Source organism: Balaenoptera acutorostrata, chromosome 7 (genome assembly GCF_949987535.1).
Source record: "Balaenoptera acutorostrata chromosome 7, mBalAcu1.1, whole genome shotgun sequence".
NCBI classification, from domain to species: Eukaryota; Metazoa; Chordata; class Mammalia; order Artiodactyla; family Balaenopteridae; genus Balaenoptera; species Balaenoptera acutorostrata.
This window is the reverse complement of record NC_080070.1, coordinates 61,267,044-61,285,903: the sequence shown is the minus strand read 5'-3', so window position 1 is coordinate 61,285,903 and position 18,860 is coordinate 61,267,044. Positions and strand designations below refer to the sequence as shown.

Genomic DNA, 18,860 nt, shown 5'->3' with positions numbered 1-18,860 from the left:
GGGGAAAAAATGGTATATATTAAACACTACATATTAGGAGCTTTACTGGTTTCTTGCACGGAATGTTATCATTCTAGAAGCCACATAAGGAGTCTAATTTAAAATCCAGAGAGTAGTTTATGCACTGGGGAAATTTAGTGCCTTAAGTGTAAAAATGAAATCCACTGATTTCTAACCTGGAGTTTATTTTCTTTCAGTCTGCTAGCTTGATTTCTCAGCTTTGTTCTAATAATATAAACATTTTTATGTTTATTTATAGGTGGCTTTAACCAAGAGAGCAGATCCAGCCGAACTTAGAACAATATTTTTGAAGGTCAGTATAAAGGAATCTGTTTTGTTTTTTGTTTGATTTGTGTTCTGTAACTTTGAAGATTATTTTTGAGCAGCTCTTAATTTCATTGTTATATTTTTAAAAAATCCCCCAAAGTATCTTAAGACTTATAAAAGAGATCCTTTACAGTTATATCTATTTTTTTAAATGTATCAGACAGATCCTTGTAGGCGACTGTTTGTGATGGCCGCATGGTTTATATTTTGCTTTCTTTTGTCTCACATGGTATTAGGTATTGAAACAGAGTTGCCGGGGGATGTAGTCTCACAACCCATTTACCTTTCCAGGATTGACTTGTGCAGTTTGATGATACTAATGCTTTTCCTCCTAAGAAGTTTAAAGCTCTTTGTAAACATCTTAGTAATCCTTCTTTCATCCAAAGGGGACTAGCCTTGTCTCTCCTTAGAGATTGTTATTGCTGTCATCATCATCATCTTCATCATATCATTTGACTTCAACTGTGGTGCCCTTGAGGAGGCCCCAGTATGAGTCATAGTAGATACTATATCCCAACAGACACCACACAAGTTTATTTCCTTAGTTTCTTATGCTTGCACCTACTTTGTGATATTAGGCACTGAGTGATTAATACTCTAATAAAAGCCTACCTCAGGTCCCAAACACTGGACCACTTTTAAGGTTATTTAACTGGCAATGAAGTACTAAAAAAAGAAAGAAAAAGCCGCTTTTGTAAAGAAAATTAAAAAATATATATATATGTGGACCTTTTCGAAACATGGTGAAAAGGTAGCTGTGCTATATATAAAGAGGATCAAGCCTTCAAGTGAGAAACTTATTATACTGCTGTGTATCACATATATGGCTTAGGAAGTTATTAATTCTGTGAGCATCACTTTCCTCATCAAACTGTGTCACTATTAAAAAATTGAGGAACCAAGGAATTTGAATACTGATAGGATTATTTGATATTAAAGAATTGTTACTAATTGATTTTTTAGGCCAGGTAATGGTATTCCGAATATGGGAACTATAGAGTCTTTTTCTTTTAGAGATGGACAATGAAGTATTTACAGATGAGATTATGATATCTGAGATTTGCTTTTAAATAACCCAGTTTTCGTGAGGTGTAGGAGAAGTAAGTGGGCAGTATGAGGATAATTTTTGCAATTGGGAAATGGAATATTGGGTTTATTATACTATTCAGTCTACTTTGTATATATTGATATATGAACATTTTCATAATGTCATAAAAATTTGTAAAGATTCAATGAAAAACTTATTTGAAAGTGATATGCATTAGATATGCACGTGATATGCATAAGATATTGATTCAGTAAATGCTTGAAATTAAATAATTCAAAAAAAGAGACAGACTCCAAGAGAAAATGGTTAAAAATATGAGCAAAATATGAGAAAAAAAATTTGTAAGGTGGATTGTATTATATATAAGAAAGCAGCATTCTTTATAAATTTGTTTTTTGCCCAGAAAGGTCAATACAGTGTAGAGATTCTAAGGTGGAAAAGAATTCTGGATAGTGAAAGTCCAGAAAACAGAAACACATTTCTTTCTCACCTAGACTAGTGTTTGTTGCTGTGCACGTTGGGCCCCCCATGATTGGGCTGAGGTGTGTATGAGTGAACCATAGACATTTTAAAGGTGTGTATTTAAGGTCTACTCTTATGATGTAATTCTGGAAGACCACTTGCAGAAGAGCACGTGAGTGGGTTGCTAAAGAACCTAGAGAGATGCATAAAACTTGTTAACTCCAGCTGGCCAAGTCATAATCATTCCTTGAACTCAGGATCTGTGTACTTCCGTTTTCTAAACCAGCAATAGCTGTGGGCATCCTTCTCACAGGAAATGGGAACAACTTAGAGTGTCTCAGTAGGTGGTGCATCTTGGATACTTACTGCTTTTGATGTGATCCAGTGCAAAGGCTCCATGTAAAAGCCGTGCCCACCTTTTGATGGCACGTGGTGGCTGGTGAGGCTGGGTTCAGATTCTGCTTTGGAACAACGTATCTTTTCCAGCTGCTACATCTCAGTAGCAGGCACGTCTTTACTGGAGACAAATGAGGTTGGTCAGGTAGACCCAAGGAGGGTGGCAGTCCATACAGAGTTCTGGAGAGCCACCTGTGGGACTTCTGTGTCAGTGGGCCTGAAGGCTGGGCTGGAATCTTTGGGACCAGATAGGGGAGTGCTGTCTTCCCTTGGCGTGGCTGGGACTACGTGGCTTTTGAGTGAGAGTTGATATGACTTAGAGTCCGAGAGGATGATGTGGGGCAACTGTCCCCGAAGAAAACAGTGGTCAGCAGTTTCTGGAAGGGATTGTGGATCTGGCAGAGGTTCGGGTGATCTCATCAGGCTTGGGTAGTGTGGTACCAACACAAATCCACCTTGGCTCCGCATGCTGAGGATCTCTTGTTTACTCTCTGCCGCAGACGCTGTTACGGGGGAAGAATAGGGAGCGAGGCGCCTGGGGGCTGGACCAGGCGTGTCTCTGCTGGGGCTGGGCTTTTCAGTTAAGCTTGGATCAGCAGTGAGCATGCTGTAAACCTGACTGCTTTGCTGACTTTCTATGACTCTTTCCTGACTTTCCTTATTTATAAATATCCCAGCCTTCTCTCTGCTAAACTAGTTAGATGATTCTTCTGTAGCTTAGGGGAGGTGGAGAGAAGCTTCACTGCACCCTTTGGACCAGATGTGCTGGTAACAGGGGAGTGGCAGCTGTGAAGAACAGAGAGAGCTAGCAGAACCAAAACAGATAAGGAGAGAGGGGTCCTGGAGGGCTAAAATGGGCCCAATTCTGGCTTATTTTAGTTTTTTGAAAAGAGTTAAAATCAATTCCACTTCATTTTTTGAAGCTGCTTACTGTATGTTAAGTACAGTGTCAGGTGTTGGGGATATAAAGATGCATAAATCATGGCTCCTGCCCTTAACTCTCTCACTGTGTGTGTGTTGAAGTGTAAAAAAATAATATGGTTGATCTGCGTTATATAGCATTAATTAGCAGGGAGATGATGTGGGGCTAATTACATCTTCCTAGAGAGGGTCATTAAAAGTTGCGGCAGGTGGTGATATTTGAGCTGTTATTTATCAGATGGAGAAGCTGGAGGAGGGTTGTGGAGCAAAGGAAGACCGTTCCAGGCAAAGGAAATAGCATGACCAAAGCAAAGAGCTCTAAGAGCGCCAGGTGTGGCAGTGGCCTGCAGCATAGGGTCTTAGGCAATGGTACTAGAATGGTAGGCAAGGTGGAACTTGGCATAAAGCATCCCCAGCCTAAGGTGTTTGAATGTCTTTATGCAGGCTTTTCTAGTGATATGTGGCGGGTAATGTTTTGTCTGGATGTAGAAGTTGAGGTCTAGGTGTAGTCAGTTTTGTTTCTAACCTAAACGTTGACATGGGGTTTTCCTCTGCCTAACACTTTCCGTGCTGCTTCATGTTAAACAGGTGTGTATTTGAGTGCTTACAGTTTAAATAAAACCCCATGGAAATTTGCAGTGAGTGGGATGTGCAGAAAAAGGAGACCAGATTTACAGGCATGCAGAAGGTAAAAAAAATCTTAAGTCAGCACAGTCAAGGGTCACTTGTGTGGTTAAAGCAAATGCCACAGGAAATGGGAGGAGGGAGCAGTCCCTGTGGCGGGGAGAGGTCAGAGAAAGCTCCTTGGAGAGGGAACTTGAGGAGCCCCGGGATCGCGTGGGAGCTGGAAGGCACTGAGGAGGGCAGCTGAGGCTTCTGGGAAACAGGACTACATTGGAGGGAAGGCCTGGAGGTGGGTTTGGGAGCAAACAGCCTCCAGATTGAAGGATTCCTGCTCATTCTTCAAATGTTTATTTAAATTCAACTCTGTGCCAAGGAGTCTGCCAAGTATTACAGTGTGGGTGACAAAATTAGAAAGAGAATTGGGAGTTTGCTATTTCTGCTAAGCAATAGGAAGCCATTGAAGGTTTTCTGAGTTATCCAGCGACATGGAGTGTGGGTCTGAGATTTGATTGGTGCAGCAAGACCATGGGTTAGGCAGCTATGGATGTAATTCTGATGTGAGACCCTAATAACTTGATGAGGGTTTTGGTAGCAGGGAGAATGGAGAATGGGCAAGTTAAAGACATTTTGAAGGACCATTTGATTGAAATGACTGATCTTGTATTCTTTGTCAACAAAAGCATAATATATACTTTAAAAAATGTTTGTAGGCAAAATTGGAAAAAATAATTCCTTCTTTGAAAAACTTTTTTCTTATGGTAAAGCAGTTCCTATTTTTTGAGAATTTAAAAGGCAGTTGTATATAAAGAAATGTAACTTGTAATCCATATATATTTATGTCTATATGTTTATATATACATGTATCCATTTCCCTCTCCCTGTTTCTTTGTCTCTGTGTATGAATATAATTATTTTCCTTAACAGGAGGAAAAATACTGTTTTGTATCCATTTTTTCCCTCACCTAAGATGTTATGAATACCTTTTCCGATAATTGAAAGCATTTCTGCATTATTTTTATTGCTATCATATTACTGTATATGGCTGTTTTACCATAATTTATCTAGCCACTCCCTATTATTGGATGTTTAGTTGTCTTCTCTGCTCTGCTATTATAACAACACTGTAATGAATACCCTTAAAACTACATTTTTGCATATAGCTAGCATTTTCTTAGGATAAATTCATAGAAGTGGCATCTTTGGATTAAAGAGTGGGTTTACAACACTTTAAGGCTTTTGGTTCTTGGCACACTGCCTTTCAAGAAGATTGTGTCAGTACACGTTTTTGGGAGTATGGAAGTTTTCATTTCTCCACATTACGACGTCAACTCAGATTATTGAAAAAAATTCAGCAGCAGCAATAAAAAAACCTTTCTGCCAACTTGTTAGTTGAAAAATTTTATCTTCTTTTAAATTTTTATCAACAGTAATATATTTTTCTGTATTAACTTTGTGATAATTGTATTTAAAATTTTTTGTTATAATTTACAAATATACAGAAAATAGAGTAGTACAGTAAACACCCACATAACCACCACTTAATTTAAATTAATATTTGTCATATAGTTTCACATATATATATTTAATGACATATTTCAGTGTAAGTTAGCTGTCACCATGATTCAGCCGAAATACGTTGGCATACAGCTCCAAATAATAACAGTTTCCCTCATGGCCATAATATATATCACTGTGCACTTAATAAAATTAATAGTAATTCCTTAATAACATAAAATACTTGATCCATATGGAAATTCTTAATTATACTTTATTCCACCCCTATAACAGGGAATCAGGGTGAAGAATGGTCAGACGTAGTGATGAGGTGTGCACAGCATTTCTCAGCGGCTGGAAAACAGTCAAGGAGGATTTGCCCTTCAGCCCTCAGATGTGAATGATTTGTGGCAAAAATGGGTGGCTGGATGATTATAGTTCTGGTGTATTCACAGTTGATAGACTATTTTGTTCCACCAGTGGTGAACAGGCCAGTTAGGCCCCCTGGCCTCTGAGCATACAGTGTAGTGACACATTCCTTTCCTTTGCTACTGTATTCATTGGGTGTGGTGGTCTTCATGTTGACAGCTGGTTTATTAGTCTTCATGTTGACAGCTGGTTTATTAGTCAGGGCTCTCCAGAGAAACAACCAGTAGGAGATATCTCCCTCTCTAGCTCTAGCTATTTATCTATCTAATGAGATTTATTATGAGGAATTGGCTCACACCATCCATTGTAGAGGCTGAGAAGTCCCGTGATATACTGTCTGCAGGCTGGAGACCCAGGAAAACCTGTGTTGTAATTCAGTCCCAGTCTGAAGGCCTGAGAACCAGGGGAGCTGATGATGTAAATCCCAGCCTGAGGGCCAGAGAAGATAGGTCCCAGCTCAAGCAGTGGGGAAGGAAGAAAGGTGTGAATTTTTCTTTCCTCCACCTTTTATTCTATTCGGTCCCCAATGGATTGGATGAAGCCCATCCGTATTGGGGAGGAAAATCCACTTTACTGAGGCCACAGATTGAAATGCCAGTCTCATCCAGAAACACCTTCACAGACACACCCAGAAACAATGATTAATCTGGGCACCTGTTGGCCAAGTTGACACATAAAATTAACCATCACAATTAGTATTATACTAGGTTGTGCAAGGAATCCTAAAAGCCTTCCCATTTTATAAGTATATATGTTTAATCATATTAAAACGTCCAAAAATTGTAAGGGAGAGAAGCTTCAGGTCATTTGTAAAATGTATTACCGAAGAAGGATTAAATGACATTTCAAAGATGTGGTAGCTGCAAGGTATAGTCCACTCCCCAGACAGGGACCCTCTGTCCATCAGTCTAAGGAAAACCTTTGACATGTTTACTTTAATCACAGGCAGACCACCCCAGCCTTGGTGCTGAGCTGGTTTTTAAAACTGCAGAAAACTGTGTTCTTTGTGTCCAAAGTAACATGTTCTTACATTTAGGAGATGATTTATCACCTCTAAAAAAATGAGGCAGATAAAATATCTGAGATTTTTAAATGTAAACTATTTTTTTTTTAAAGATATGAATTGCCAGGTAATTGGTACTGTGGTTTGTTAAACTAGCCAAGGTATTTTTTTTTAATTTATTTTAATTAATTTATTTTTGGCTGTGTTGGGTCTTCGTTTCTGTGCGAGGGCTTTCTCTAGTTGCGACAAGCGGGGGCCACTCTTCATCGCGGTGTGCAGGCCTCTCACTATCGCGGCCTCTCGTTGCCGAGCACAGGCTCCAGACGCGCAGGCTCAGTAGTTGTGGCTCACGGGCCTAGTTGCTCTGCGGCATGTGGGATCTTCCCAGACCAGGGCTCGAACCCGTGTCCCCTTCATTGGCAGGCAGACTCTCAACCACTGCGCCACCAGGGAAGCCCAATGTAAACTATTTACTGAGCGTTAAATGAAGTGCACAGATCATAAATGTACAGCTCCATGAATGTTCGCAAAGTGAGTACACCCATGTGCCCAGCACCTCCGAAGCCCTCTGATGCCCTTTCTAGTTAATACCCGCTCCTTCCAAGAGTAACTAGTTGTCTGACTTCTGTCACCATATATTAGTTCGCCTGGTTTTCAACTTTATATGAATAGAATAATACAATATGTATTCTTGTGTCTAGTTTCTTTCACTCTTGCTTTATTTGTAAGATTCATCCATGTTGTCGTGTGTAGTTGGTATTAGTTTATTCCATTGTGTGAATATACCACAGTTCATTTAAACATTCTACTGTTGACATTTGAGTTATTTTCCATTTCTTCACTATTCAAAATAGTGCTGCTGTGGGGTGGGACCAGCTTAGCGCTGTGGTCCCGATCCAACCCCTCTGGCCCTGATCCAGCCTCTAACCAAGGTACACACATGGGGGAAAAAGTGAAACCCGCACAGAAATGCAGCCCTAAAGCCCTCAGGCCCTGACCATGTCCCAAACCAAGGCAGAGACTGCTGTCATACCCAAGAGAAACCCAGCTCCCAACCCCAATAGAGCTGTGATGGCCACTGAGCAGAGAAGCCCTGGCTTGCACATGGCTCTGGCTGTAACCCCTACAACTCCAGCTCCCCCACCTACCAAGGCGGTAGCTGCCAGTACACCCTGGAGAAGACGCAGCCCATGCTCACATCAAGTCTATCTCTCCCACCAAAGCCACCGGGCACGTGCAGACTGCATATGGATGCTCCAAGGACATGCCTTCAAGGCCAGGAGAGGTAATTGTTTCACCTAATTTCATAGAGACAGAGAAAGTTAAACAAAATGAGAAGACAGAGGAAAATGTTTCAAATGAAAGAACAAGGAAAAAAAAACCTGGAGAAAAGACTAATGAAAAGTTAAGTAATTTACTTGATAAAGTGTTCAAAGCATTAGTACTAAGAATCTTAACTGAACTGGGGAAAAGAATAGATGAACACAGTGAGAATTTTAATAAAGAACTAGAAAATATAAAAAAAGAACCAGCCAGCACTGGAGAATACAATAACTGAAATGAAAAAAAAAATGCACTGGAGGGAATTAACAAGAGATGAGGTGATATAGAACATATAAGTGATCTGGAAGATAGAGTAATGGAAATTGCCCAATAAGAAGAGCAAAAAGTAAAACATTGTAAAAAGTGAGGATAGTTTAAGGAACTTCTGGGACAACATCAGGTGTACTAACATTTGCATTTTAGGGGTCCCAGAAGGAGAAAAGAGAAAGGAGTAGAGAGGGTATTTGATGAAATTATGGCTGAAAACTTCCCAGATATCCAGGTACAGGAAGCACAGAGGGTTCCAAACAAGATGAACCCAAAAAGACCCACACCAAGACATATACTTAAAATGGCAAAAGGTAAAGATAGAGAATTTTAAACGCAGCAAGAGAAAAACAAAGTCACATACAAGGGGACCGCCATAAGGCTGTCAGCTGATTTTTCTGCAGAAACTTTGCAGGCCAGAAGGGAGTGGCATGATATATTTAAAGTGCCTAAAGGGAAGAACTTACAACCTGGGATACTCTACCCTGCAAGATTATCATTCAAAATTGAAGGAGAAATAAAGAGCTGCTTGGACAAGCAAAAACGAAAAGAGTTCATCAGTACTAAGCTGACCTTACAAGAAGCATTAAAGGGTCTCCTTTAAGTGAAAAAGAAAAAGCTCCAATAAGAAATTATAGGAAGGGAAAAATCCCACTGGTAAAGGCAAGTATATAGTAAAGGCTGTAGATCAGCCACTTAAATAAGCTAGTATAAAGGCTAGAAGCCAAAAATTGTAAAATTAACTAAACTACAATAAACAGTTAAGAGATAGTCATGAAGATGTAAAATATGACCTCAAAAACAAAATGTGGCAGGGAGGAATAGAAAATGTAGATCTTTTAGAATGTGTTTGAACTTACATGACTTAATCAGTTGAAAACAAGTAGATATAGGTCAACATATATGAACTCCATGGTAACCACAAATCAAAAAACCTACAGTAGATATGCAAAAACTAGAGAGAAGGGAACAGAAATATATCACTACAGAAAATCATCAAACAACAAGGGACAAGACTAAAAGAAGAAGAAAAGAACAGAGAACAACTATAATACAAAACAACCAGAAAACATGTAACAAAATGACAAATAACATACTTACCAAAATAATATTGCTGTGGACATTAAAATGCTAAAAGCATGGGTTTTTTTTGTTTTTTGGTGTGAAATTGCTGGGTCTCTGCTTACGTGTATGTTCAGTTATAGTAGATATTGCCAAGCAGTTTTCTAAAATGCTTCACCAGTTGCATTTGCTTCACATTTTGCAAACATTGGTTATTTCTTTTTAATTATCTTGTGTATGAGTAGTGGTATCGCACTGTAGTTTTATTTTCCGGTTTCGGTGGAATTTTTTAAGGGGTTGGTAGCTTGACAGTGATTCTAAAGATCATTTGGGGAAAATCAAAGAGTGATTATGGCCAAGAAGACTTGCAAGAGAAAAGTAATGCAATGTTTTGTTTTATTTTTATTGGAGTATAGTTGATTTACAATGTTGTGTTAGTTGCAGGTGTACAGCAAAGTGAATCAGTTATACATATACATATATCCACTCTTTTTTTAGATTCTTTTCCCATGTGGGTCATTACAGAGTACTGAGTAGAGTTCCCTGTGCTATACAGTAGGTCCTTATTAGTCATCTGTTTTATATATAATAGTGTGTACATGTCAATCCCAGTCTCCCAATTTATCCCTCCCCCCATTCGCCCGTTGGTAATCATAAGTTTGTTTTCTACATCCATGACTCTATTTCTGTTTTGTAATTAAGTTCACATTCATTCGGCAGATATTTATTGAACATGTTTCACTATCTGCCAGGCAACAGTCTGGAACTTAAGGATATAGCAGTGAGAAAGGAAAAAAGTCCTGTCCTGGCAGAGCTTTCCCTCTAGTTATAGCAATTAAGATGCATGTAATCTTGCAAGAGTAGACAGGTCAATGCCTAGGATAGACCTGAAACATTTCCTGCTTCAGTGATGACAGGAGCTGTCATCCCATCCTGGCATTCTCCCATGGAGTTTGGTCAGAGTACATCTTGACCTTAGGAAGCCATTGATGACTGATCAGAAGTGGTACTGAAGATGGACTTGCTTGCCAAGCCTTTCCCTGGTGACCATATGATAATTTAGTATGTGGTAAACATTACATCCTAAATGGGGGAAGAGAGAATGATTTGATGTATGATCCTAGGACAACCAAGAGAGTAAGTAGAAAAGACTCAAGGTGGAGGATCCTTTCTTCAGACCACATAGAAAAACAAAGTACCAATAATGTACTGAAACTTAAAGGTAAAAGATAAACGTATTCAAGAAAAGCTAAGAGAAAACGTGGGTGAATATTTAGTCTTGAGATGAGGAAGAACTAGTTTCTAAACTTAGAAGTAATGGAGGAGATTGCAAAGGAGATAAAAATCTACAGACTCAATTATATAAAAATATTAAACGCGAATAATATTTACAACAAGTATGATAGACAGAGGGGGAAAAGGCTATGTTCTCACACTGTTGGTGAGACTGTAATTGATACAATCTTTCTGGAGAGCAGTGTGTTAATAACTTTCAAGAGCCTTAAGGATGCTCTCCTTTGACTCAACAATTTCTCTTCCCAGAGTCTAGCCTTAGAAAGTTGCCAGGAATTTGGACAAATGTTACATACAAAGCTGGTTACCTTAGCTTTTTAAAAAAAATACCCCGAACTGGAGATAATCCAGTAATAATCTAATGTCTACTGATGGGAGAAGAGTTAAACTGTGTTTTTAAATAAATGAATTATTCGCTACTATAAGCAAAGATAGGTATAATTCTAAATCATAGGATTGCTGTAATTAACAGTGACATTTCCTTTATATTTCAGTCTTGTTTTGCCTCAGTTGGGAAAATCAAAGTATAATCCTTCTACATTTGCAAAAAGCCAAATTCATTGCTAACTGAAGAATAGTAAGATTAGTGGGCCATCTTTGAGCTTTTCTTTTGTACTGTGCTAAAAAATGTTAAACAAAAACCAATAATCTAGAACATATATAAAATACCTGTTGTGTATAGGGCATTGTGCTAAGTGTGTTACATGATTGTTCATTTATTTCTAGTATCAACCTTAAGAGCAGGTAGTGTTGTTATCCCCATTTTACAGGTGAGGAGCCGGAGGCCCAGAAAGCTTTAGTTACTTACCTGAGGCCCTACAGGTGGTTAGATGCAGAGGCAGAAGCAGAGCTCTCTGCAGCCCAGGCCCGACAGACTCTAAAGCCCGTAACTGAGTATCTAACCAAGAGCTTATCCCACACTGGAATGACTGAAATGTAGAAATGACAAGTGACTTTTTTTTTTTAATTAATTAATTTTTTAAAATTTGTTTATTTTTGGCTGCGTTGGGTCTTCGTTGCTGTGCGTGGGTTTTCTCTAGTTGTGGCACGCGGGCTTCTCATTGCGGTGGCTTCTCTTCTTGTGGAGCATGGGCTCTAGGCATGTGGGCTTCAGCAGTTGTGGCACATGGGCTCAGTAATTGTGGCTCTCAGGCTCTAGAGCTCAGGCTCAGTAGTTGTGGCTCACGGGCCTAGTTGCTCCGTTGCATGTGGGGTCTTCCCGGACCAGGGATCGAACCCGTGTCCCCTGCATTGGCAGGCGGATTCTTAACCACTGCACCACCAAGGAAGCCCCGACAAGTGACTTTTTAAAACAGTTTTAATTGGGATTAACTGCAGTTACAGAGGGAACAGAGATGCTATCATTGCGCCTCTGTTCACTGTGCTCTCCCATCACTGTGGCTCCTGTCACCCAACTAGCTCTCTTCTTGTAGTTCATGGTCCTCATCTCTCCACCCCGCAAATCACTGTTTGATCCCAAGGATCAAGAGGCCCTCTCCTGCCCCATAGGAATATGTGTGATGTCCGTGTTGTTTCTCAGCATTTCCCACAGCCTCCGGTCCTCCACAGAACAGAAATGAGCAGATTCCACTTATGTGAACTGGATCGTCTTGCAGGCAAGACCTGGGGGAACGCTGTGAAAAAGCATCACGTGCCACCTTATTCTCTTTTTTTTTTGGCCACACTGCGCGGCACGTGGAACTTCCCTGACCGGAGATTGAAACTGTGCCCCCTGCAGTGGAAGTGTGGAGTCTTAACCACTGGACCACCAGGGAAATCCCGCCACCTTATTCTTGTTGACCATTTCTGCTCTAGATGGAGAGGACACTAACCACAGCAGCATTTCCTACCTGCTTCCATAAAATCTCACAGCAGCCCTGCTGTGAACAGTTTGCTCTCCAGCTTATCCTGTTTGTCATCCTTTTTTTTTTTTTTTTTTTTTTTTTTTTAACATTGTTGCCTTTGAAACAGGAAAGGGGGCAAAAGAATTGGATTGTTTTCATTCATGATTTCAGAATTCTACTTTTTTTTTTTTTTTTTTTTTTAAAGCTACGTGTTCTTGCTAAAGAACAAGACAAAATTTGTCCTTCCAGATTTCTGTAAACCTGGGTTTCTCAAGCTCAGCGCTGTCGCCAGTTGGCTGGGTGTCTCTGTTATTGGGGTGGAGGGTCGTCCTGTGCGTCGTGGGTATTTAGCGGCATCCCTGGCCTGTACCAAGTAGATGCCAGTTTCTGCTTCTGCCTCTCCCCCCAAGTTATGACAATCAGGATTGTCACCAGACACTGCCAGATGTCCCCTGTGGGGAAACGTGAAAACAGAGGCAGCTCAGAGCTAGAGAACTGCACCCCAGAAAGTCAGGTAACGTACAGAGAAGGCTAGTCCTTGTGCATTGTGCTTGGCTATTGGGGACATTGGTGTTTGTAAGCTGGACAGTCAGGCTAAGCTGCCTGCAGCTGAGAACCGCTGGTATAAAAATAAAACTCGGCAAACTTAATGGGGTTTTGCTTTTTATTTGGAGCGATGGGAAATAACTGTCCTTGCGAAGAGTATATTGTCATGTCTCATATTTTATCCATTGAATATTCTCAGCTTTTTCACATATTGGTTATATACTTTTGAGAACAAAATATATTTTCTCTCTTTTTTTAAACAGTATGCAAACGTTGAAAAAAATGGTGAATTTTTCATGTCTCCCAATGACTTCGTCATTCGATATTTGAATATTTTTGGAGGAAGCCAGCCTAATCCAAAGACTGTGGAACTTTTAAGTGGTGTGGTGGATCAGACCAAAGATGGGTATGTTTATTCTTAATTATCTCGTTTAATTGTTTTCTGTTTGAAACAGCTTTCTGTTGCTTTAATGATTAGGAAGTCAGTGTTTACCTTCCCATCTCTTAAGAGCATTTTCTCTCCCTATTACAATTAATACGTTATTTTAGAAATAATACCCTTAACATTTCCTTCAGTGTTCTTATCACAGTTGGGGATTCTATATGTGTATTTCTTGACATAGTTTAAACAACTATTTATAGTTTCACAACTCGTGTAGTTGAATGGTGTGAAGATGTACTCAAGTGTATGTAGTACATTGGTACTTTTGAAGGCCACTGTAAAAATTGTGAGTAAATGTAAAACGTAGCTCTGTGAACATAACTTTTCTACAGTCTTTCTCTCTGCTCAAGTAACTTTTAAATGTCACATATGATTAAATGTTCTAAATCTAACAGACAGAATAATGATTCCAAATCCCCAAGAAGGGCATTCTGCCCAAGCTGGAAGAGAGACACTGGACCATCTAAAATTAAATAGGACACTTTGCAAAATGCCTTTGGATTTTTTTTCCCTTACCAGTCTTTTCTGTTTACATTTTTAAAAATGAGTCATTCCTAAGTTGTGTAAGAATGCAGTTGGCTTTTACCATTAAATGCAGAATTTTGGGCTCCGAAATATTGGTAATATGACCGCCAGTGTCCCCTAATAACCAAGTATAATATATAAGAAGTAGCTTTCTCTGTATAAACTGCAGAAGATCCAGCCGTCTGGCCTTGCCATGTGCCAGCACCCCCTTTGATAGATTAGCCACCTGCCATTCTGGGGTGGTGTTCTTTAGCTCTGAACGTTCTCTGTCGGTCCTGTGTCTGATTTTCCCACATGCATGGGTTTGAGATGCAACCAAAGTAAACTCCAGTGCTGCAGTGCGAATGCTCTCAGTTTTACCAGCACCTTCCTTTTCTTGCTTATGCACCTGTTGTTCCATCATGCATGGAAGTAACCTCCTCTAAAGTGAAAGTCTTGCAGATGGGAAGGGAGTGGGGAGGAAATTGGCAGTTATACGTCTTGTAATATGCTGGCAGATTGCTGGATTATACTGTCTCTGTTTGTTCCAGTAGCAGTTACTTGGGTTACTTCTGTTTTCTACCTCCCCAAGGTGGGATTCTTTGCTTGATAGGAAAATGTCATATATGAGCAGGTCTTCCTTCCCTCACAGGACCTCTCTGGGGAGGTGCAGGGTGAGGCAGAGGTATATTTCACAGTAGTCCATTCAGGCTAAAGCTAGACAGAACATAGATTTATTCTAGCAAACATTTTTTTTTTTTTTGAGGAAAATTTGGTTGCTTACACATCCTCTGTGCTTACAAGATTCAGAAGAAGTGTGACCAAGCTCACATGCAATATGAATTATCAGACTCAATGTTTAAGATCATTTTTTTCTTATTTGATAGTTAAATTCTTTAAGCTACAGGAAATTGAAAGAATTCAGTGAATGCCCAATAGATACCTTTCATCTAGATTGACTTAACATTTTTAACACCGGTGTGCCTTTTTTTTTTTTTTTTTTTTTTTAACACATACACTTTCTGCACATGCACACACATTTCCTCTTTTGGCTGGACCATTTAACTATAAATTGCCGGCATCAGGATACTTCAGTGTTTATCTTCTAAGAATAAGAACATTCTTCTTACCATTATCATACTTAGGAGGATTAACAATGATGTGAAATATATAATATCCAGTCTATTTAAAAATGTACCAGATCTCTCCCCTCACTCCCCACCTCAAATGGCTCATTGCCTTTTGTTTTTTAAATCCAGGATCTAATCAAAGTTCTTGTATTACATTTAGTTGTTGTATATCTTTTAATCTAGAACAGAGCCTTGCCTTTCATTGTTCTTTCATGAAATTGAGTTAAAACCCAGGCCCAGTTATTTCATTGAAGGTCCTGCATTCTGGACTTGTCTGATTGTTTCCTCATGACTTGGATTCATGATAGATTTTGGGGTGCAGGTTAGGAGAGATTGTACTACCTATTGTATCTGCTCAGGAGGTACCTCGTCCCGGCATTGATGACACCATGGGTATCCTGTTTCCCAAGCAGCCTTTCACCCAGTCGTTTCGGCATCCATGGTGATCCTTTTCTGAGTCAGTTATTACATTGATGTTTGAAAAGTAGTGATTTTTCTAACTCTTTATTTGTCCTCTATTTATTGTCTACCATTCTTCGGTAAAGAAAAGCTTTCTTCCCTCCACTCCCTTTTCTTTCTCTTAATTTTTTATGTCATTATAAACTCATGGAATTCTTTATTTTAAATTCAGTGCATTATAATCTATTACTGTGTTCTCTGAGTTGTTCAGATTGTCCCAGTGAGGTCACTGGGAGTCCCTTTAACCTGGCTTGTACCCTCAGCCTTTGAGTGCTCTTTGCTTTTGGTAAATAAGATGTTCCAGGCTCGCTTTGGATTTGTCCTGCTTCTGACCAGGAAAGTACTCTTTTCTCAAAGAAGTCCTGGTTCCTTTTGTTTGGGACTGGTGCTTGGAAACAAGGACCTAGGCACTGTCTCATTGTTACCAGGGTAACTTTTCAGTGGAAAGAGCTGGAAAATATACTTTTAAAAAGTTCATAATGATATTTCCTATTTAAATTTAACATTACAGGAGTTTTCCTTCTCTTCCATTTTGTACCTCTTTCTTTCCGTGAACATTTTGGTTCCTAGATGCATTAATTTTGTATAATTGTAGTATCTTGTAATGTATTTTGCTTCCTTTCCATCCCACCCCCATTAACACACATGCTTTTCCTATTTCTTTTTACATATAGTCTTCAGAAATAGAGGCTTAAATTCATTAGACATCAACAATGTAACATGCATTTAATATATATAAAGTAACATAACATGTATGTTTTTTCAAGAGTTTATAATAAATCTGAAACGTTGGCTTTCTTTTCCTGATTTCCCAGATGAGAACTGAGGGATCAAGCAGTTTGCTACCAAAAGGTGCCCAGGCTTGTCTGGCTCTAGTCCTAGGCCTTTCCACTGTTCTGAGCTGCCTCTTCTCTCATAATCTCACAATCCTCTTTAACTTGACATTTTCTTTCTGATTTTTTGTTATCTGAAATCTTAACATTTTACTGTGACAGAGAAAATCTTAAATGGTCTCAATCCTTTGCCCTATGACTAACTTTTCTTTCTTTTTTTTTTTTTTTTTTGAAGTATTGACAGTGCATAGCTCAGGGAAAAGGGAAAACCATCACACACAACCTTCTCAGCTTGCCACAAATATTTTGAATTTTTTAGTATCTTCCATAATTTGTTAACCTGCATCAATGTTTTTCGTAATTTGAATTCATTTTAATTGTAATCCTCTTTTATAATCTTTTCGACTGTATCAATTTTCATTTTTCCATATGCTGTTCATATGAACAGTGTAAATAACTTCATCATTTTCTAACAGATTAATATACCATACTTTATGAAATCATGCCCTTATAGAGTTATTTCAGTTTCTACTTTTCTATAATAGATGGTATTAGAGTGAATATCTTCATGTATATGCCATTTTTACCTTCTGTTTAATTACTTCCTTAGAAAGAACTAAGAGAGGGATTCCTGGGTCTAAGGGTAGAAATATTTTATAGCTCATCATATGTATTGTGATAATTCTTGCCAAAAGGACTGAGAAATTGAAGAACTTGTCTCCGGTATTTAAGCTGACCGAGTTAGTAGCATAGGACCACTGTTTAAGACCCATGCAGATGTTCCTGTGCTATTTTCCCTAACCCTGACACACAGCTCCACAGTATTTACTTCAAAAATAGATATAATCATACATCTTTTCTCAGTGTAAAATGGTGAATGTCCTCATTTCCCCTTCCTTTCCCTTTCCGCAAGTCACACAACATCCTCCCAAATCAACTACTGTTCCTTGAAAAAATTACATGACAGAAGCCACACAATGGCCCACAAAAGCACAACGCACACGCTGAACAAACAATGAGGAAGTGCTGGAGGCCGTGCCATTAATCTGGTCAGGCTCTCTTGGGGTGTGATCACCTAGCTTGACTGGCCAGAGGGATTTTAGTGCATAACTTTATTAAAATTTAAAAATCTATTTGTAAATTGACAACTTCAGGATTTAAAAATAATGACAGCTGTGCTGGCCCAGATGTCATGGTGACTTGAAATACTCATTTTTAGTTAAGTACTGGTCCCCCAGCTGTGGTTTCTTGAGTCCAAGGTCCAGGTCCTGCATATTTTACTATCTCCAGTGTCTAGTCCAATATCTGCCCTCTGTTTTGCATCAGTTTGTTGACTAAACTTAGGTAAATGTACTGAGAAGTTTTTGCCCCCCTTATGTTATGAAAGCCCAGGAGTGTTGGGAAATGGAAGCTCTGGTTCAAATTCTAGGTTACTCATTGTTGGAGGCTCAATTATGGCCACCTGAAGATACCAAGATATCATAATCCCTGGAATTTGGAAATGTGACCTTGTGGAAAAAGTGTCTTTGCAGATGTGGTTAAATTGAGGATCTTGAGATGAAGAGATTAGGACACAACACTGGCAGGGGCAGGAGGCATTGTGACCACAGAGGCAGAGATTAGAGTGATGGGGTCCCGAACCAGGGAACACCTGGGGCCACCAGAAGCTGGAAGAGGCAAGGAATGATTCTTCCCTAAAGAATCTCCCTTTGGACGGAGCGTGGCTCTGCTGACACCTTGATTTCAGATGTCTGGTCCCCAGAACTGTGATAGGACGAATTCCTGCTGTGCTGAGCCGCCCACTTTGTGGTCAGTGATTGTAGCAGCCCTAGGAATTGAGTACCCTCACATAGATATCTTCTTTGGGAAATGAGAAGGCCTGTAGTTGCGAAGAATTTTGGGGGGACAGAGACCAGCCAGCCTAATACCGAAAGGGAGCATTTTTTTTCAATAGTAGCTTTTGGCTAGAACCAGGCATTTTCCAGGCAGAGACCCCTGCTGTAGACTGTCTCCTTGAGGGCATGGCCCTTTCCGGAAGACTTCAGCTCTGTTTAGGGTTGGGCTGAGCTTTAGTGTGGAAGTTAAACACCTGTGCACTGCATGAACTTACGGGCTTGTTGGCAAAGGGACCTTGTTTTTCTGGAGCCCTCTTGACGCTAATTTAATGACTCATGAGGCTGTGGCTTGGTCAGCCTTCCACGCTGGGAGCATCTTGTGGAGGCCTGTCCACTCAGTCATCCAGCAGCTATTTGAGAACCTCATCTCTGTGCCTGGCACTGTTCTGTATGTGCAGGATACCATGTTGAGTGGGAAAAAGAGTGCTTGCCTGCTTGGTGCTTCTAATTTAGTGGGACAGACAGGTGTTCATCAGAGAATCACAGATAAATGTGAACTGATGTTGTGATGGGTGCTATGTAGGAGAGACATGGTGTGAGAGATAGCAAAGGGGGCTT

The 18,860-nt window shown here is 39.7% G+C and overlaps 1 protein-coding gene across 2 annotated transcripts in view; it reads left to right on the top strand.

Annotated features, from left to right (window-relative positions):
• The window catches only part of SLC25A13 (solute carrier family 25 member 13), a 205,506-nt gene that overhangs the window by 33,111 nt on the left and 153,535 nt on the right, over positions 1-18,860 (top strand). For both annotated transcript variants that reach the window (XM_057550355.1, XM_057550354.1), the window contains exons 2-3: positions 260-313; positions 13,303-13,445. In XM_057550355.1, the coding sequence (XP_057406338.1) occupies positions 260-313; positions 13,303-13,445 (197 nt within the window). The remainder of the gene's footprint in view (positions 1-259; positions 314-13,302; positions 13,446-18,860) is intronic.